The sequence below is a fragment of the Moschus berezovskii genome, chromosome 8, assembly GCF_049115385.1.
Source record: "Moschus berezovskii isolate FMDL1 chromosome 8, NW_MosBer_1.0, whole genome shotgun sequence".
In the NCBI taxonomy this organism is placed as follows: domain Eukaryota; kingdom Metazoa; phylum Chordata; class Mammalia; order Artiodactyla; family Moschidae; genus Moschus; species Moschus berezovskii.
In genome coordinates, this window is record NC_142467.1 from 20072978 (window position 1) to 20095116 (window position 22139).

At 40.2% G+C, this 22139-nt stretch overlaps 1 protein-coding gene across 1 annotated transcript in view; it reads right to left on the minus strand.

The window, feature by feature from the left end:
* Positions 1-10604: 10604 nt before the first annotated feature.
* The window catches only part of ADGRV1 (adhesion G protein-coupled receptor V1), a 549332-nt gene continuing 537797 nt past the window's right edge, over positions 10605-22139 (minus strand). Inside the window, exons 89-90 of the mRNA XM_088838471.1 lie at positions 20098-20275; positions 10605-11030 (exon numbers count right to left, since the gene is read on the minus strand). Coding sequence (XP_088694597.1) covers positions 10912-11030; positions 20098-20275 — 297 coding nt within the window. The 3' untranslated portion in view covers positions 10605-10911. The remainder of the gene's footprint in view (positions 11031-20097; positions 20276-22139) is intronic.

A 22139-nucleotide genomic window follows, 5' to 3' on the forward strand; every position in this document is an offset into this window, starting at 1 on the left:
TCCTAGCCCTTGGCAAGCAGAGAGTCTTCTAGTGTGAATGTCGTAAGGAAACTGATCACTGGGTAAATAAAGTATTCTTGAAATTACCATGAGCAGTTGTTTATATTGGGTAACTTAACCCTTAACAACTGCATCTCATTGTCTAAGGTTTTTAGGTTTTGTATATATATGTGTGTGTATGTGAGCGAGAAAGGAGAAAAGAAAGATGAAGAAGAGGAAGGAGGAGGAAGGGAGGGGAAGGTAGTATCACAAAACCTCCTCCTTTGCTGGGGAGAGAGCCAGAAGGTTCATGCCCCCTCCCCTCTTACCTACACCTTTGTTTGCTGTTACTGTTTAGTTGCTCAGTTTTGTCCAGCTCTTGTGATCCCGTGGACTGCAGCCCACCAGGCTCCTCTGTCCATGGGATTTTTCTGGGCAAGGTTACGGGGGTGGGTTGCCATTTCCTTCTCCAGGGCATCTTTCAACCCAGGGATTGAACCCACATTTCTGCATTTCAAGCGGATTCTTTACCACTGAGCCACCAGGGAAGCCCATCCACATCTTATACCAAAATAATTCACCCACAAACAGAAAAGAAAAAGCAAAACTTCCCTGCCTTTGCCAAAATCACAAATTGCAAGGAGAACACTTACAGTTGAGTGTCTTTCTACCTTATCTACATTGAAAACGCGTTTACTTTGTTGGTGACAAAACCAGGAGAAAATATCAGCTGCTTCCCGTTTCCCTGAAGACAGTAGCAGAGCAGGTATTTGTTAAATAGGAGTTTCTAAAAATCCAGTGTTGATTATATAGCCTGTGCTTCAACACTCAGTGGGTGGGAATTGTGTGAGGAAAAAAATGATCTGGTATTTCCAGCTACAAAGCGGAAGTGACGTGAGGTGAGAAGAATATGCTGACCATGTGGGTCCGTTACTTGTTCTGACCCGGATCCGCGCTCAGAAATGGACCTTGCTGGCTCTGAACATCCCCAGCCACAGGAGGCACAAATGCAGGTGCTGGCCTGGGGGCGGTGGAGATGGGGAGGTGAGAGATTCTCACTCTGGACTGCGGAGCTCCAACCTCAATCCGTCCTCTGTGGACAGAGGACTTGCCCTGAAGGTTACTACGACTGAATATTCTAACAGGGCTTCTAATCCAGCGGCTATTCCAATCTCAGGGTCAACATCTCTGTGTTAAAGAGCTACTGCAACAGTTTAGAGAAGCTATCAGCCTTAAACAAACCCTGATGATAAGATAAAAACGCCAAGAGAAACCTACTGTTTACTGCTCCGTCCTCCCTAGTCCACTCCTTGTCACCTGAGCCTTTAGACCACCTCCAGCAGCTGAATTATTATCATCTGGGGGCTGAGCACTGAGAACCGACTGAACATCACACATCTCCATGTTTTGCCTGTTTCTCTTGATGAGCAGGCAGATGCGCTTCATCTTAACACAAGCCAAACTTTGATCAGAATCCTTATTTTTATTTTGCTTTTTTAAAATTGAAGTATAGTTGATTTACAATGTTGTGCCAATCTCTGCTGTACAGCAAAGTGACTCAGTTATACACATTTACACATTCTTTTCTATATTATTTTCCACTGAATATAGTTCCCTGTGCCATACATTGGGACTTTGTTTATCCTTCAGAATCCTTATTTATAAGCAAACTTTCTCACATAGTGTGAAAAATATGATATACTTTAAATACTTTAATATAAAATTTCAGAGATTCCTTCTCATATAAAATAAGCATGCCTGTGTAAGGAAAAGGGGAAATGGTCAACAGGAAGACAAAAGGTAAAGATCCAAAACCTTCCCTACTATGTGAGCAGTCTTACATGGTAAGACAGAAAGGGAGACTCAGTAGAATTAAACAAATGTGTTTTCTCTCTTTCAAAATAGTTTAGGGAGATGTGAGGGAGTTTCAAAAGGGAGGGGATATTTGTATACCTATGGCTGATTCATGTTGAGGTTTGACAGCAAACAAAATTCTGTAAAGCAATTATCCTTCAATTTAAAAAATAAATTAATTTTAAAGATAGTTTTATACTGTCCTAGTTGATAGAGTTTTAACATACTTGGACTGAAGATATATCCAAAGAAAATCTGTTCCTCTTTCTGTTCATCCTTCCAATCTGGCAATTCTGCAGTATATTCTATAGCATCTACACAGGCAAACTGTGATTTTTGAGCAATTTATCAATTATTTTCAACTGACTCTAAAACGTTTATTTAAAAAAATCTGTTGCTTTTTCAAACATATTTTTGGTCCTTTGCCAGAAAGACTCTTCTCCACAGTTCAGTCTTTATCTTGGAGAATGACAGGAAATGACTTTTGATCCATAGTCTTTTGGGTTGTCTTGAGAAATCACAAAGTGGCTGGATATGGGAGGGCTTGACTCTTATCCATAATTAGTTCCTAACAGCACGGAGTAGAGACATTGCTCAGTTATGAAGATGATAGTGTGTTCTGAGCTTGGACACTAACAATCTAATGACAATGACTTCTTAGCTTCACAGTACAATTAGTCTTATTCCCTCGGCTCACTGAGATTAGAAATTATACGTTATCTAGGTTTGAGTGTTACAGTGCAGACTGTTATTTCAAATATATTTAGTACAGGCATAATGAATCAGCCATGAAATGACACATACATACTTCTTTGACTTCCTACTGTGGAACCAGATAAGTATGAAAAAGACTGCAGATTATAACCCTTTGGTTACAAACTATTCATGCATATGTAATTTCCCACACAAAGCCCTTATGACGAGCAGGTCATGGAATAATAATAAGATGTGAGGAGTAAATATCACCTCTTGTTGTCTATTTACTTTTGGTTTGGCCTCCTTCTTGCCCAGTAATCCTTAAAAAAAAAAACAACTATCCTAGTTAGAAACTTATATAGACTACTGCCAAAATGAAAATAACAAGCTTTTCATAGGACTTTGGTGGTTTTCAAGACTCCATGGATGACTAGGAAGCAGAATGAATTACATATATATAATTCAACGAATTATAGCTTTGGAAATGAAAGCTGCTGGTAACGTGGAGATGATATGGCATCTGGTTTGTGCAATAATTGCCATTCATTTGGATTCTTAAAGGCAAAACATCTGTAACTAAAATTATAAAAGATCAACAAAAATTATGCTCTAATTAGCTATCCTAGTAGGACAGAGATCTTTTTTTTTGGACAAATACTTATTGGTCGTCAATTTTGTTCCAGACATTGTGCTAGGTGCTCAGGAAACCAAAACAAATAGGACACAGTTCTTACTCTTCAGGAGCTTATGGTCACATGTGGGTTTCTTTTCAGGGGTTCTGCAGATGTCAGGGGCTCTGTGAGAGGTGAACTAGGAGTTCCAGAAGAGACTGGAAAACATTTCAAAAATTGTTTGAACTTTCTTCTCCATGTAATGCTAACATTTGCAGTGGAGAACAGTGATCAAACAATCTTGTTAACAATTTAAAATATTGTTTTATTTTATTGGGGTAAGGACGCTGAACATGTGTTCTACCCTTCTGACAAAACTTTAAATGTATATGACAGTGTTCAGTTCAGTTCAGTCGCTCAGTCGTGTCCGACTCTTTGCGACCCCATGAATCACAGCACGCCAGGCCTCCCTGTCCATCACCAAATCCCGGAGTTCACTCAAACTCATGTCCCCAGAGTCAGTGATGCCATCCAGCCATCTCATTCTCTGTCGTTCCCTTCTCCTGCCCCCAATCCTTCCCAGCATCAGACTCTTTTCCAGTGAGTCAACTCGTCGCATGAGGTGGCCAAATATTGGAGTTTCAGTGTTGTTGCCTGTAAATACAATCCTGAAGAGTAGATCTCTAGAACTTGCTCATCTAGTTAACTGAAGCTTTACGTCCACGGACTAGAAACTCCCCACTTCTTCCTTCCTTCAGCCCCAGGCAACCACCATTCCACATTTTGATTGTATTTTGACTATTTTAGATACCTTATAAGTGGTATCATGCAGAATTTGTTTTTCTGTCACAGTATTATTTTCACCTATCCAGAAAGTGAAAAGGCAACCAGTGGGATGGGAGAAAATATTTATAAACCACAAATCTGGTAAAAAATTAATCTTTATATGAAACTTCTATAACTCAATAGGAAAATAACTAATTATCTAATTTAAAAATGGGCTAAGGACATAAAAATACATATCTCCAAAGAAGACATACAAATGGCCAACAGGTACATGCAAAACGCTCAATGTCACTAGTCATCAGGGAAATGTAAATCAAGACCACAATGAAATATTACCTGTAAGGAGGGCTAATATGAAAAAAACAAAAACCAACAATGCTGGTGATTGTTAGTGGGAATGCAGAATAGCACAGCTGCTATGGAAAAAAGTATGGAGGGTCCTCAAAAACTTAAAAGTGATCCAGCAATCTCACTGCTGGGTATTTATGAAAAAAGGACTGAAATCAGTGTCTTGAAGATACAGTCCTCTCATGCTCATTGCAGCGTTATCCATAATAGCCAAGACATGGAAACAACCCAAATGTCCATCCAGAGATGAGCAGATAAAGAACATGTGGTGTACACAAACAATGAAATACCATTCAGCCTTAAAAGAAGAAGGAAATTCTGCAACACATGACCACATGGATGAACCCTTAGGATAAAGATGATCGTTTAAAAGAAGAACCCACTCATTTACTACATAAAATCAGTGTGCTATTAGATAGGATAGAACATTAAGGAAACGTAAAGCCCCTGGTGGTTCTTGAGTACCCTTCTAATTTGTTTTAGTGTTCTAACCTCATGCATGTTTTTTATTACATGATTACTACTTCCCTCCTGTAACGTGGCAAAAGTTTTCAAAATGACTTTGATGAATGAACAGACTAAGGGTATATACTCCGGGGCAGGATGATCAACATTGTCACATGCTTCATAAATCAGTTTTTAAAATATCTCTTTACCATGTATTGTAAAGTGTAATGGAAACTGTTATTATCAAGATTTTCCTTGCTTTTTTCTCAGTTTAGTTCAGTTCAGTCGCTCAGTTGTGTCCGACATTTTGTAACCCCATGGACTGAAGCACGCCAGGCCTCCCTGTCCATCACCAACTCCTGGAGTTTACTCAAACTCATGTCCATCGAGTTGGGGATGCCATCCAGCCATCTCATTCTCTGTCGTCCCCTTCTCCTCCTACCTTCAATTTTTCCCAGCATCAGGGTCTTTTCCAATGAGTCAGTTCTTCAAATCAGGTGGCCAAAGTATTGGAGTTTCAGCTTCAGCATCAGTCCTTCCAATGAATATTCAGGACTGATTTCCTTTAGGATTGACTGGTTGGATCTCCTTGCAGACCAAGAGACTTTCAAGAGTCTTTACCAACACTCCAGTTCAAAAGCATCAATTCTTCAGCGCTCAGAAGCTTTGACTTCTCAGAATTCTTTTATTCTTTTTTTCAATCTCTCTTTCCCTTCCTTCCTTTCTCTGTTTTTCTGGCTTTTGAGTATATATACACCCTTACCTTTGAAATTGTTGTTTTTATCACTAAGTCGTGTCTCTTTTGTGACCTCATGGACTGTAACCCACCAGGCTCCTCTGTCCATGGGATTTCCCAGGCAAGAATACTGGAGTGGATTGCCATTTCCTTCTCCAGGGGATCTTCCTGACCCAGGGATTAAAACCGCTTCTCCTGCATTTCAGGCAGATTCCTTACCACTGAGTCACCAGGGAAGACTTACCTTTGAAATAAATATAATCAAAGAAGGTAATGTTGAAATTATTTGCTTGTCTTTCCCCTTCATTCTTGTTATAAAACATTCCTGAATTTAAAAACACATATTGAATTTATGATTTTGCTCATAAGACTCCTAAAGGCTAATCACAATTAAAAGCATAGTTTACTCTGTTGGATCCCTGGGTTGGGAAGATCCGCTGGAGAAGGGAAAAGCTACGCACTCCAGTATTCTGGCTTGGAGAATTCCAGGGACTGTATAGTCCATGGGATCTCAAAGAGTCGGACACGACTGAGCGAGTTTCACTTCCCTCACCTTGTTGGAATCGTTTTATCTGTTAGAAAACAATGAGTACTTATCTTTCTCACTGGACTAATATAATATTTCATGCTCTGAAACTGCTAGCAATTTCCTTGAGCTGAGTCTCTTCTAGGGGTTCAGCTCTAACCTTGGGGCTCATAGCGCAGCCTAAATTGTTGGGTCCCAATGCTGAGTCTCTGGAGGGGTAGGCTGGGAACTGAAATGAAGCATCCCATAGTACTCCTGCTGATTTATTTAAAAAAACAAAAAAGCACAACATGAGCCTTCTGAGTATCTTACCTGGGGCAAAGGGAGGACTGTAGCCCAGGAGACAGCATTTCAGATAGCTCTGAGAAACTGTTCCAAAGATGCATTGAGGAAGGTAAGCATAATGTGATTTTGGTGAAGGGAGAATACATGCCTTCAAGCACATATTTTTTGCAGAAAGTTTATGCTAGTCACATGGAGCAGCTGTCACCAGAAAGGATTTTAGTACTTTTCTAGATATGAGGAGATTAAAAAATTGGGCTCATAAAATCAGCTCCTGAAAATATCTTATCTGAGGACCTGCTTCACCAGTTTTTCCTGGAGCACAGAGTGCCTAATTTCTGCTCTCCACCCTGAACTCCTTTCAACGGGTGTGAAAATCAGCAGCTACAGCAGCATATGATTTAATCCTTGTAGAGGTAGATGGCAAGTGCCCATGGAAAGTGCCAATTTGTAGCTGACACTCCCAAGGACCCTGACAACAGTGTTTGATAACTGAATCCCACTGTTACAGATGATAGGAAACAAGGTTAATCTCCATTTGCTTCTTTTCCTGAAACCATGTAAGTTTCTTAAGTAAAAGATTTAAATTCAGTTCAGTTCAGTCGCTTAGTCGTGTCCGACGCTTTGCGACCCCATGAATCACGGCACGCCAGGCCTCCCTGTCCACCTCCAACTCCTGGAGTTCACTCAAACTCATGTCCATCGAGTCGGTGAAGCCATCCAGCCATCTCATTCTCTGTCATCCCCTTCTCCTCCTGCCCACAATCCCTCCCAGCATGAGTCTTTTCCAGTGAGTCAACTCTTCACATGAGGTGGCCAAAGGCGGTTGCTAAACTTATCAGGTTGATGTGAATACAGACCACAATAGAAATAATGTTTCCCCCCACCTCAGGACGATTATTTCTTAAAAATACTGCGCATGTATTCATCATATGAGCTAGGTAGTATGGATTACAGTTTAACTAAGCATCTGGGGTTTTCTAAGTTTTTGCAGAGGTGAGTTTGGTTCTCTATTATAGTGTTGAAATTATTTTAAGAGAAAAATTTGGGTAGGTGAGATGTATTGAATAATAACATCAAAGTACCAACTAAGTCTTATGAAAATCACTCACCTTTATTTCACTAGTTGGCCAATGAAACTAGAAGAGATTCAAGTTGCTTGGTCCATTCTTTAAATGCTACAGGCAATGTAGTCCTCTGACTTACATCCTCCTAGAGCCGTCCTGGAGAGCTGGGTCATGCCATTGACAAAAACCACATGAAACACAGGATTTCCCTCGCTGCTTTCTCTGTTCCTAATTAAGGTCAAGCTGCATAGAGGTGATCCATTCTGCCACCCAGCTGCTTTGAAAATTCAACATTCTCTTCTCTGATTGAGATCTACCCTCAAACAGATCTACCCGGGGCACTTAAGGCTAAACTCAAAGTGGATCTTAAGTGCTGGTAAGCACAAGACCAAGTTGTTTGGGAGCTAGGTTCCTGAACGGCATTTTTTTTTTTTTCCACTCACAGCCCCATTATGTGTTTAAACTTCTCTGGTCAGATTTAGGAACCATGGAAAGTACTAATTTAACCCTAAAACACCTCAAGAGATCGAAAACCAACTCAAAGATCCAGTTCCAGGGTGACATGCTTTCTGTGTTTTGCTTACTAAGATTTTCATTTGCCTGTTCTTCCCTCTTAGTTGAATTCTCCTGGCTCTGTTGCTACTCCATATCTCAAGTGCATACCTGTTGGCTGCTGCTGCTGCTGTTTAGTCATTAAGTTGTGTCCAACTCTGTGTAACCCCATGGACTGTAGCCCACCAGGCTTCTCTGTCCATGGGATTTCCCAGGCAAGAATACTGGAGTGGGTTGTCATTTCTTTCTCCAGGGGATCTTCCTGACCCAGGGACTGAACCTGTGTCTTCTGCTTGGTGGGTGGATTCCTTACCCACTAAGCCCCCTGGGAAGCCCTATACCTGTCTGTACTTGCATCCAAATTAGGAAAATTCTCTTTTAGAAAAACAAAACAAAAAAATCTAAAAAAAGTTGAGAAAGAACTAAAGCAACAAGAAACACAAATTTTAAATAATCACAAAAATGCTGAAGCAGAGACATTTCCCAAAGAAATTAAATTAGATGTCTACTGACAGAGGGAAGAAATATCAAGGTGATGGGGTGAATACAGTTTCTGAGGGTGATAAAAATGTTTTGCAAGTAAAGGTAATGAATATTCAACATTGTGAGTATAATTAATATCACTGAATTTAAAAACCATATTTAAAAATGGCTTAAATGGAAAATTTTGGTGTTACACATATTTTACAACAATAAAAAAAAAACACCAAATGAGAACTGTGTAACACAGGGAACTCTACTCAATGCTCTGTCATGACCTAAGTGGGAAAGAAATGTAAAGAAGGGGGAATATATGTATACATATAACTGAGTCTCTCTGTTGTACAGCAGAAATTAACATGGTAAAGCGACTATACTCCGACAAAAATGAAAAACCCCAACAATGTCATATAGTCAACTACTATTGAATTGCACATTTTAAATGGGTGAGTTGTATTGAATGTGAGTATCTTAGTAATTGCAATAATAATCTATCTTAATAACTCTATTTTTAAAATGTCATGGAGGAGTATCAGACCTGGAAAAGAAAGATCACAAAGAGTCACACTTCTAGTCTTTGAATTTTCAAGACTATTATTTGATTTGTTTCTTCCTATGTCCTTCCCTGGCTGATGTCCCATTTTATTCTACATTGAGAGTAAACTGAATGGCAAAACATTGCCGCTGTTGGAATATGAAGCTTATTTGTTTTAGCACTGTAGCTTCTCAAAATCTTGCCTTTCCTTTTAATATTTAAAGAATCATGCTGATTAGTGGCAGGAGGCTCTTCTGATTCTTTAGTGAGACGGCATTTTGGATAACAATAGAAACTCAGTGAGCTGAAGTAAGAAAGCTGTCCCTGATAGTGGTTTTGGCCAGATTTTTCCAAATTCTGACAAGTAGAAATGAAAATAGAAACTGACAATTGCCTTTGTTATTCATCATGGTGGAGTTATAATCCTTTTAGGAGCTTTAAAAATGCTGACAATAAGCTAACTTCACCTTAAGTGACAAATAAGAATTGAATTATTTGCCAAAAAATGTTACAGTAATTATGACTCATGGAATCCACACCATGAAATCTCACATTTCTACAATCATCATCTAAGCCTCAAATTCATTAAAGCCTACTAACATTTTTAAAATGGTTATTACCCATTTCAAAATTTTTATGCTAAATTTTGACTTTATAACCAATTTCATCAATTGCTTCTACCCTGTTTTGGAAGACATTACAGTGCAATGCTGTAGATTGAGAGAGACAACAAATTTATTTGTTATTTAATGTATATTTCAATTGTGTTACCACCATTTCTAAACCTCCTAGAAAGGATTGTGACTCTGCCAATGATGTTTTTGCTTTTTATGCTGTTTGATTTTGTTGTGTAGCTTTTGTTTACTGGGCGGCTAAAAAGACAATAGGTTGATCAAAGCAATATAATATGAGATGGAAGTAGGGGAGTACCAACAGGGAGAAGAAAGGAGAGTCATTTTATAATTCATCAAGATCAATACCACCACCTCAGGCTTTATAAAAAAAAAAAGCCATTTTTAAGTGATGATAGAACATTTAAGTGATGATAGAACATTTTTAAGGGAAATTATTAACAACAAAATTTCCCTTAGGTGGGTTTTTTTTTTTCAATTTTAATTTTTTCTTAAAATGACTACTGATTTTCCCCCAAATACTTGAGAATTAAAAAAATAAAAGGCCAAAAAGTCTTTCTTAGAACAAACTTGTTCTGTCCTTAAAGATTCTTCTGGAACTATAGTCAATGAAATCATCTTGAACACAATAGTGTTTGTTCTAGGACAGACTTTCTGATTTCTCATTCCAAGACAAAGACTGAAAAATCTAAACCAAGAAATAACTTCTCCCAAACAAACTCTGCACTGTTTGGATGATCCTCTTCTTCGCTGTGTTAAAATGCTTGGTGAAGTTATTTTTAACTGGGAACAGAACATTCATTCTGGAAGATGTTCAGTTCCCTAATTTTATAATGAGCAGAAATAAATACTTTTGATGAAAGACTATGTAAACTACAGGACTCCATCAAAACTCGGGTGCAAAATCAGCAGACAATACATTTTATGGTTTTTACGAATGAAGGTGAAGTCTTAAATCTGGATCACCTGTATCAATGTGGGAAGAAACAGGGTGGTGGACCCTGCCTAGACAGTTTGCTTCTCTGCTTGGGCACAATATTTTCTCATAAACAACAAGCTTGGATGGTGCCAAATGGATTCTATGGTTTTTATTGATTGCTATTACTTTTATTAAACAATGTTAGCATTATTAAAAAGCAGCGAATACTCTTGGAATATGTACATTCTATTAACTGATATAAATCAATCCTATTAACTGATAGAAATCGATCCAGGCTTTCACTGTAGGCAGTTAATTTTCAGGTTGCACAAAGGTAAGTAATTTATATTCCGAACACAACAATCACTTCTGGCTTCATCATCCAGTACAATTCACAGAACGTTTTAGCACAGAGCCAATACAAATATGAAAGTACCCTCACTCTAATGATTACTGGGGTGCTAGAGGTGGGTGTCGGCGATGGGGATCCTTCTGAGTTCCACGATCTGGGAGTCAGTCAAGGTGCCTCCCTCCTGGCTGCCTTGGCCGGATTCATTATCACTGACACTGAGACCAGCACCTGCAACAGAAAAAGAATAAACACAAAACTCCCAACTATTAGTCCAGCAAGTTAGCGGTCAAGTTCCACTAAGTCAACACATGTCTATTTCTACTTTCTTAGTAAAAAGTGAGCTATACACTTAGAATACATATTATTGACACTTAACAACTATTAAATTGTATTTTAAATTCCTTTTGGTAGTTTCCATAAGTACAGATTAATTTCTAAAGACATGGATTTGTGTTCTCAAACTTTTTTTCCTGTTTCTACATGGTTGACAGGCATAACTTACTCTGAAGAACACCATTTCTTAATTGGGGGTTTATTAAAGTACAAAAGAAATCAGGCAAGTACATTAGAATTTTTCAGCAGGGGGGGTAGGATTTGCTGTTAGAAAACATACATCCTCCAACCCTACATCTACTGAACCTAGTAGGTCCCTCAGCCGACACTCGGTGTGGGCAGGGACCTAAGAAAACTGCATTGACAACACATGGTATCACATCAGTGCCCAGAAGACACTGGCTCTGAATGACTCAGATCTGATCCCAAGATAAAAATAATTATGTAACACAGTGCCAAAAACAGATCTGCATAGGAATCCCACAAAGCTAGCTGTTGATTGCAGATAGCACCCAGAATCTTTGTATTGAAGAAGTGCCACTATTTACTACTTTTTTCACAACTCGGAATAATTCAGAAAACCTGACACAAGGCCAGACTAACACCTTGCTGTTTTCTTCTGTAGTGTGTAAACACACAAACTCTCTCTCACACACACAGACAGAATAGGGATGTGGTCACAGGGTGTGCTGTGGGCTGAATCATCAGAGATTACAGCTCCCAGCCCCACCCCCTCTGCTGGGCACAAGACTGCAAACAAGAAGGAAAGTGAAAAACCAGTTGCCTGGGCAGCTCATACTTCCCTTTCTATCTGAGGTGTAGGAAAGGCAGTTTTGCAGAGCTGGTAGCTATGGGAAGACAGTAGATTAGCTCCTTCTCAACCTATTTGGAGATGGAAGCAGGAGCCTGCCAAGGATCTCCTTCTAGCCCAACCCTCCCTCTTTGGGGGTCTCTATCCTTCCCACCCTCTCTCTTTTAAAGGCTGCTGTTGAAACCCCACTGCCTGGCTTTGGTTCCGTGACACTGCACTGGCCCATCTTATCCTGTGGACTCTTTTCAAAGCTCTTCTGCTTTCTTTTGCGTCTCCTCCTGCTGTCTGACCTCTGGAGGGCTTGTCTTCATCCCAGCTTCAAGGCTGATCCATCTGACCCTGGCCTGCTCTCTAGCCTAAATGTCTCACTAGAGCCACTGGTCACTCCCTTTCCCCACCATGCCGTTAATCAGCACTTCTGCCTAGAAGGCTCTTTCCCTGTCCCTCAACCCTCTGCTTGGTTGCTTTCACTCTTCCTATAAATATCAACTCAGGTAGCATCTCCTGACAACATGCTGATTCTCTTTAAAAAATTTCTGGTTCTTCCATTGGATTATGACCCCAGGTCACAGGACAGTGCCCAGCCACTGCGTGTATTCAGTAAATGTTTGTTGAGTGTAGTAATAAATTATGCTCTGCATCTTAGTTCTTGAAAATGCCTGTTTAATTTTTATCACCAGTTCATCAGAATGTCCCTCTGATTCATCAGAATGTCCCTCTGATCCATTCTGCATTCCACTGCCTTCTCAAGAACAAACATTAGTTTCTATCGTAAACTGCATCAGGCCTGGAACTTGCTGCATTGTCTTGCAAGATACTAACCCGGCTGGACTTTACCAAATAGACATATTCGAGTCTTTTGCTGCTGTTACCAGTCTTCTTGAATCCCTTATGGTGTCTGATTGGCCCAATGTTTTAAGTAATATTTCAGTTTGCCACACTGTCTTTGAAGGACAAAGGGCCCATGTTTCTCTGCCAGGGAGGCAGAGGAACTGCCCAACTTATAGCAGAAGAACCTCCCAGTGGATCAGTGACACACTGGCATTTTATAAAGTGGTGACTGACGCCCTGAGGCCTATAGCAGCTTGGTCTGAGTAACTCAAGGGTTCAGTTGCCCAACATGGGATCAGCTCCAGAGAAACAGAAAGGACCTCAGCATTAGTACCAGGGAAAAGTGGGGCTTAATGAACAATCAAGCACCAACTCCCTCTGATTTCAAAGATGGCCTGCTCTAAATGCCATTGTGTGTGCTCGGCTGCATCCAGCTCTTTGCGACCCCATGGTCTGCAGTTCACCAGGCTTGAATCCAGCTCTTTGTGACCCCATGGACTGCAGTTCACCAGGCTCAAATCCAGTTCTTTGCGACCCCATGGTCTGCAGTTCACCAGGCTCCTCTGTTGGATTTTTCCAGCAAGAACACTGGAGTGGGTTGCCATTCCCCCCCCACCCCAGGGGATCTTCCCGACCCAGGGATCGAACCCGTGTCTCCCCACTGCAGGTGGATTCTATACCGCCGAGTCACCTGGGAAGCCCCTCTAAATGACACTAGGAATGTATAAGCATCTGCCCAGCATGGCAACAAAGCATGCTAGAAAGAAGTTTGCGAACTGAGAGCCTGCTGAGCAGACTGTGAGGGTTGGGGCACACGGGGCTGGCAGGTTGAACGTGGGTGCAGCTGTACGAGTGACTGGGTGTCCCGGCTTGTCCAGCAGCGTGGAGCCCTGGACGATGTCAGCAAGTTCTCGATGCAGCCTCCCCTGAGTCACCGCATCTGTGTGAGCCATCTCGTCCTCCTTTTCAGTTTCCTCCCAGTTGACATAAATGCACAATACCCAAATCCTAATCCCTCGCCGCGACTCAAGACGGAACACATTTTCCACACAAGTAGAACACGGCAAAACTGGGAACATAGCCCAGGTTTCTTGTCTCTTTGTAATTAATTCAGTGGTCTAGGAAGGTATTTGGCAATAGGCATCCTGATATTCTGAAAAGTATTTTCATGCTTAAATTTTAAGCTAAAACTTTATGAAAAATCCAGTAACTGCGATGATAGTAACTCTCCCTCTTGGTAGACTGAACAGGCAGTGTCAAAGGAACTCCAAGTAACAATTCACATTTATCTAGAGTCTCCCGTTGACATTTCAACATACTTTATAGTTAGAAAGCATGACTAGTAGTCCTGTTTCATAGATACAGAGATTGAGTGGGAATCACAGGTGTTCACTGAGTGGCCCACATCACATAGCAGGGAAATTACAGAATGAAGATATACAACTGGACTTCTTTTTTTAAATTTTACTTTGTTTTTGGCCATGCTGTTCTGCTTGTGGGATCTTAGTTCTCTGACCAGGGACTGAATCCAGGTCCATGACAGTGAAAGTCCCTGACCACTGGACTGCCAGGGAATTCCCTATTTTAAAAAAGTATATATATATATATTTATTTATTTGGCTATGCTGAATCTAAGTTGTGTCACGTGAGATTTTCAATCTTTGTTGCAGTATGTGGGATCCAGTCCCCTGACCAGGGATTGAACGTGGGCTCCCTGCATTAGAAGTATGGAGTTTTTGTCACTGGACCGGAACGGAAGTCCCTCCAACTGGACTTCTGACAACAAATGTAGGGTGTTGTCTTTTAATACATCCTATGGACTTCCCTGGTGGCTCAGACGGTAAAGCGTCTGTTTACAATGCGGGAGACCTGCATTCGAGCCCTGGGTTGGGAAGATCCCCTGGAGAAGGAAATGGCAATCCACTCCAGTACTATTGCCTGGAAAATCCCATGGACAGAGGAGCCTGGTAGGCTACAGTCTATGGGGTCGCAAAGAGTCAGACACGCCTGAGCGACTGAACTGAACTAATGGTCTCTTACATTAAAAAGCAGAGACATTACTTTGTCAACAAAGGTCTGTCTAGTCAAGGCTGTGGTTTTTCCAGTGGTCGTGTATGGATGTGAGAGTTCGACTATAGAGAAAGCTGAGCACTGAAGAATGGATGCTTTTGAACTGTGGTGTTGAAGACTCCTGAGAGTCCCTTGGACTTCAAGGAGATCCAACCAGTCCATCCTAAAGGAGATCAGTCCTGGGTGTTCATTGGAAGGACTGATGTTGAAGCTGAAACTCCAATACTCTGGCCACTTGATGTGAAGAGCTGACTCATTTGAAAAGACCCTGATGCTGGGAAAGATTGAGGGCAGGAGGAGAAGGGGACAACAGAGGATGAGATGGTTGAATAGCACCACCGACTTGTTGGACATGAGTTTGGGTAAATTCCAGGAGTTGCTGATGGACAGGGAGGCCTGGCTGCTGCAGTTCATGGGGTCGCAAAGAGTCAGACACGACTGAGCGACTGAACTGAACTAATGGTCTCTTATGGGGTCAGCTCTAACTGTGTGACTTCTTTGTCCCCCAGGTTTCAAGTGCCCACACATCTGTTTATAGAATACATTTCAAACTATTTGGAAGATATTCAGGCACCAACCTACCTCACTATTTTCAAGAGTAATGGTGCAAGGAACACTCAGGTGTTATAGAACACATTATAAACATTTAAAACTGTTTCAAAGCATAACAACAAATAATTTATACCACATATTGAATTTAAATTCTGCCAGACACTACAGTAGATTCTACACATAGACAATCTCTAAACTTCCTGAAAACTAACAATGAGAATCCTTATGTGATAAATGAGGAAACTGAAAGGTTGAGCTCCTTACTGAAAGTCATAGAGACAGAAGACTGAAGAGCTAGGATTGCAACACAAACATCTCCGAACTCAAAGCCCATCTTCTATGGCCTTTTGAAATGTGGCAATGATACAATTTCAATTTGCTTCTGAGGCCAAGAAATCAAAATCTTTTCGAATTCTACTTTCCCACTTTGATCTCCATCTAACTTTGTTTAGTACACTGGAGTGCCTAAGTTCTTGGAGTTAAATAAGTCACTGTAATTTTATGTGATGCCTCTGAAAGAGAAATTCATTAATGGGTTCTTTGAGGAGTTCATGAATTTGGACCTTGAATGTTTTCATTTGTGTTCAAGGACTTGGTATTTATTTTCTTCTGACTGAAAAAGAAATCATGTAAAGGTTTCCAGTAAGGAAACGTCCACCATGACATTAGTGTCACTGGTCTGAGGTAAAAGAAGGAAGTTAATGGACTAAGGAAGATGGGGAGTCAGATTAGTCCCTCTGGGAGAAACCCCAGTGAAGAAACACCCTGTTTCAAAGCCCAATACACTCCCAGCTTGATGTTTTCTAGAATCTCGCCAGCTTTGGCTGACATAAAGATGACAGTAACCAAAACACTTCTCATTAGGGATGTAAACAGAGTACATGCCCCTCCATTGTGGACTCACGCTCTGTGGAGACTGAGTCTGTTCTAGCTACCTCAGCACCTTCTCCTCTCCCCTAAAATGGAGGCTGCTCCAGGGTGATTGTTCTCTTTCTCCCCAGAGTCCTGGCTGGAGACAATGAGGACACATTGGAAAGTTCTATTAATAATAACAAGACCCCACTAGTTGAGAACTGAGTGCCTCATGTGCCTGTGAAGAGCCTGATGGATTTCTTTTTTCTTCTTTATTTTGGTTGTGCAATGTGGCATGCTGGGATCTTAGTTCCCCAAGCAGGGATCAAACCTGCACCCACCACAGTGGAAACTTGGCGTCTTATCCACTAGCCTGCCAGGAAAGTCCCGAGGCTGATGTATTTCGAGAACAACTAATTGAAAGATGCTATGTCCTCTTTTTAGAGTGAAATGTGAATTTCTCATACAGGGACAAATAATTTATTTAAAAAATGAAAATGGTCAATTGTGTTTTCTTTCTCTTTGAGTTCTTTTTTAAAAAATAAATTCAATATGGTTAAAATTCAAATAGAAAAACAAATCCATGACTGGTTTGGGGGCCAGGGCTTGTATTTTATAACCAACCTAATGAATTTCAAACATAAAATATATTAAATTAGGATAAAATTCTGTGTTGTGAGTAGAATGGCAATACAAGTTAAAGAGAAAAGAGAATGGTGTAAAATCTCCAAATGTAAAAGAAAAGTTTGCTTGTATATATTTGAAATAAAATGAATAATAGTGGGCATCAAATTGCTCTGGTACTTAAACCCTTAAACCTTAAAATTTATAATACAATAGAAATGACATTGAGTGATACTATTTAAACTCATGATGACACCTTTAGATGCTTATTTAGATACATGCAAACAGTAACACAGTTTTTCAAAGTTGTTTAGGGATTCCAATGAGAAAGATTTGGAAGATCCATTGTTCCCAGGACTTGACTTTGAGTGACCCACCGTTAAGGCGGATCTGAGATAGGTCAAGGTTTACAAACTCAAACATCACAGTTGCAAGGGAGGCTCGCATGAATCAGTGACACAGGGCTGGTGGGCACTGGACAAACTGAAGAGCTCATGTCCTATTAGAAGAGCAGTCATTACTCAGTTCCAATCAAGCAATGCTGTGTTAGATTTTAAGCACTTTATTGGTAGATTTTTTTTTAATGAAGAAATTCTGGATTTTTATGGGATATCTCTACATTTTAAAATTTTGGCTCCAAAAAATGTTAAAAGTGCAACGAGGTTCAAATAAAACTCCTGGCTAAGCCAAATCTGGCCTATGTGTCAACTGTGAATTCCACTGTGGATAGAATGGCAGGTGAATTGCTCCTTTGATTTGACCATATTCTATGATGGAAAGCATCTATGGGGTAGGACTTGATTATTATAGTATCTTTTCTAAAAACAGAGGGAGCCAGTGTGAGAGACTGCTATTTTGGTCTTTTTAAGCATTTACTTCCTAAAAGAGTTTAGTGAACTCTAAGGAATGCTAAACTCAGTCTATAAGTAAGCAAGTCATTCCATGCATTCCTGAACGGAATGCATTTAATACTTGTTATATATATAGGACCCAGATCTAATTTAATTATGTTGTAGGAATTCATTTCATGCTTCCAGTGTCATAATAGCAACTGTCTGCATTGCAATGCCGGGGACATAATCTACCCTGAGAATTATTCGTGACCTAAAAGCCCCTTGCAGTCCTAACTCGGATGAGCATTTTACACCCTTGCCCCTTCCCCCTTCATGGGACTCTCCTCCCTCTAGTTCTCGTGCTGACCTTGCTGCAGTGTCCTCTGCAGGACCCTCTTCTATTCACTCTTGAGCATAAGTATGATCTTGGATGTTCTTCTGGTTTCCTTTCCTTTCTCATCATGTCTTCCGTTCTTCCCTCTCCGTTTCCTTCCTCACCTCTTTCCATCTCATCTCTCAGCTTCCACTCTTCCCGAGTAAACTCATTTCTCCCCATAGTTCCACATGTAACTCTGCACGATGCCATTCAAGATCATTACCTCCAACCTTGATCTCTCAGCAAAGATCCCAACTTGAATATTTAAGAGCCACCAGGCTGAAGGATCAAATGATCCAAGTCTGAACTCACCAGTGTCCCCTTGAATTGCTCTATGAATGATTCCCCAGTCTCCTTGGTGAGGAGCATGAGTCTTTGCTGATTGTCATCTCAGTGTTTCCTCAGCAGTCCCCTTGTCCTTTTTCTTGCCACTTCCCAGATTTGAGGTTGAAACCATGTTTCTTGGCGCTATGGGAATTACCTCTCAGCTTTTCTGATTTTGCTTCTAAATTTATTCTTCAGACTTCCCTAAGAGTTAGTTTGCCTCAAAACCAGTGGGAACATGTTGTTCTTCTCCTCAAAAACCTCCATGGCTTACCGAGTTCTATAAAAACCCTACCCCTTAGCATGGCATCTGAAGAGCATTTTCCATCATGCAGAGTGTCAGTAAGTATTCTGCTTCCCCAAATAAATCTGTTGCTAAATGTGTTCTGGAAGCCACAGGTGAATGAAGTGGGTTTCTTTAGGACTTTTTAGATCTGCTAAAATGCTCAACTGAATCTCTGCAGCTTCCCAAGTATATCTGGTCAGGGGGACCTTTTCACTGAGCATGTCTGTGAATATCCCAAACAGGGTGCCAGCTGAAACCCAGCTGAGGAACTGCAGTGATTTATCAACAAAGCAGGTAAACTACTTTCCAAGCTTTTCTCCTGCTGCCTAACTTCACGCACCCCACTCCCCATCCCCTGTAGCCCTGGGCTTTGGCTAATTCTATTCCCTCAGCCTGTAGTGCCTTTCCTTTATGCTTTAGTTCTGTAAACTCTACATATTCTTCAAGACACAATGGATCAGATTTTTTAAAAAATTTCCTTGAATCCTCAATAATTAATAATAACTCTTTCCACTACTTATCTTATTCTTCTTAATGTCATGTTTGTGTGAATGTCTATTCCACCAAGCAAGCTCTTAAATTTCACCTTTCTTTCTTTTCTTCCTTCCTCCCTCCCTCCTTCTCTTTCTTTTTTTCTCACTCATTCATTCTCCAACAACATCTGCAAAAGGTTTACCAACTGCCAAGCACTGATCTGAACACAGGAATATATATAATAGAATGTACTTTTGAATAACTGTTTCAATAAGTTCATCTGAGCACGGATACAGTTTCTTGCATGTTTGTACATCTGGAAATGTAAAAGTTCACTGAACTTTTGGTAGCAGTGACAGATCAACATTTTTCTGAGAAAAAAAAAAAAGAAAAGAAAGAAGTTGCACATTTGATTGGAAAACAACTCTCCATGGGGGTCACAGACTGGTGAAGCTGAATATATTGGAAAAGCCAATGAAATACTACATATGATGGCACTTTAAAAACTGTAGAACTGTACGAGAGACACATTATGTTGCCTTTGAAAGTTTCTGCCTCAAAGCTACTCCAGAAGACATTCTCTTTGGCAGGTCAGAGGCAAAACTCTCTCAGGGAGGTTGCTACCAGATTCTTACAGCACTGAATTTATCTCAATCGGTGTTCTATCTAGCAAGATTCCAGTGCACAGATATTTACATCGAGTTAAAATATGCCTTTTTCTTAGAAGCAAATTGTCAATTATTTTTAGGTTGTCTCATATTTGGTGCCAAGAACAAAATATCCTAGAATTCGGCTGGGATTAGGAATGGGTCATGGGAATTGGAATGCATTAAGGGTGACACTGTGCTTCTGAAACTTCATGGGAAGAAGATATAAATCACAGCATAGCAAGAGTGCTTCCTTCTAATGGGGTTTGTGGGTTCACATACCAGTTTTTAATGCAAATATTAAGTCATCAAACTCCTGGGACTCCTCATCGGCTATTAGTGAGCCCTGGCCATATCCTCCAGAGGAAGGGAACGTGGCGCCATTCTGTGGGCTTGGCTTTAAGTCAGGGCTGGCCTGACTGGCTTGCTGGAAGGATGCTCTTTCCCAGTCAGGTGGCACCTTTGGGGTTGGAAGAAAAGGAAACCATAATATGAGTACATGTATATATATATATATATATATATATATATATATCCTGAAATCTATCTGAACTATTTATCTCTATACCTCATTTCAAAGACTAAGTGAAGGGGCAGTTGAACTGTTCATAGATGTAAGACATTTAATTTTACATGTTCCTCAGAAAAGTACTTCTTTTCATGAGATAATCTAACCTGGTGATGCTAAACAATTTCTCTATGAGAATTACTTGTATATTTCTATGCTGTCATGTGTGGAAAAAGAGAAGTATCTTTTAACCCAATCGATACATTAATTGCTTTTCACAGAATATGTGCAAAAAAAAAAACAAAAACAAACTGTTAAAAGTATAAGAACTGGAAAAGAACTCTCCTAATCTTTAAGATAAAACATAGAATTTTAAACATAATCGCTATCTACGAGGATATACTGAATTGAAAAGAAAAGCTCTTTGATAGAATTCTAAAGTCCTCCTTTTTTAAAATTTAAATGATGAAAAAGATAGTTCTATCTTGAAGTGAGTAAATATATTTGCTTCCTTTTTGGTTACTGCTTAAAAAAAAAAAATCCCTTAATCCTTCCTTTCCTAATGCTTTCCCTTCTCTGCGTGGCTTTTCGGAATGTCTCCGCCAGTCCCTCGCTGACAGCTGGAGTGAGGCCAGTTCCAAGCTTCTGAGGAATGCAGGGAGCACTTCAGGGTATGGCTTTATGCTACACCCTCAATGAACATTTAAGTAGCAGCCCAGGCCAGGAACTGAACCGTCACAGCTGCTGCCTCCCAATACAAGGTTCTCTGAGGGACTACAGGATGCCTCGCAACTGAGGAATGTGATCTGAGGGAGGGATAAGTCAATCTGAGAGAAGAGGAAACCTTAAAACATTTCCTGAAGCAGCAGAACATCTGGACTAGCACTCTTCAGTACAGTGACGGTTCAATACGGCTCAGTGGAGCCCTGCGAGGCTAGAAAAGTTGTATATCTTTGTTCTCCAGTATGATGCCTACTGAGCACTTGGACATGGCCAGGGTGATGGATGAATTGAATTTTTACTATTACTTAAACTTGCTAGTTTAAATTTAAGCAGTCACACATGGCTGATAGCTAATGTATTATATAGTTCAGATCTAAACAGATCTAAACTGGGTAACCAATCAAAGAGACAAAAAAACCTTTTTTTTAAGATTTACTCCTGCACTGCTGATCCTGACAATATTTATTTCTATTGTTATCAGCTGTGATGTAAAAATAATTCCATTTTAATAACTTCTGGGATATAGAAATGGTACTAGCTTGCTAAACATTTAAGGGTACTAAACATATATCCCAGTCTTTAAATATGATACTTTCTTTGTGATCACTTACCTTAATTTTCACCTAACATGAATAAAATTACTTTCAAAATTTAACATGGAAGACAACAAAATATATCACTGAATAGGCAGGTTATCTATTTATCTACCCACCGATCTATTACCTGTTTTCTTTTCAGATATATGCACTTTGATTTCTTGATTTTTTTCAGGACACAAACACAAACACTGTTTGCCTTGGCTCTTTAATGTAGAGACACTGATATAGGCTCTGTAAGGAATGGTAGGCAGGCACATCTTAGGCACTGCAGAAATTGTCAGGGTAATCATCCTGACCACGTCTTCCTGGACAAATAACTTCAGGTATGTTTTAACATACGAGCAGTGGTGCCAGTGCTATTGCTGACACTATTGATGGGTTGGTGGCAATGTGATTTAGACATAGGAACCCAAAATGATGTGGTCAGGAACAGTGGGAGGTTGTTTATTTGCTGGGATTGAATGGTGAATTGGGATGGGCAAAGGAAGAGAGCC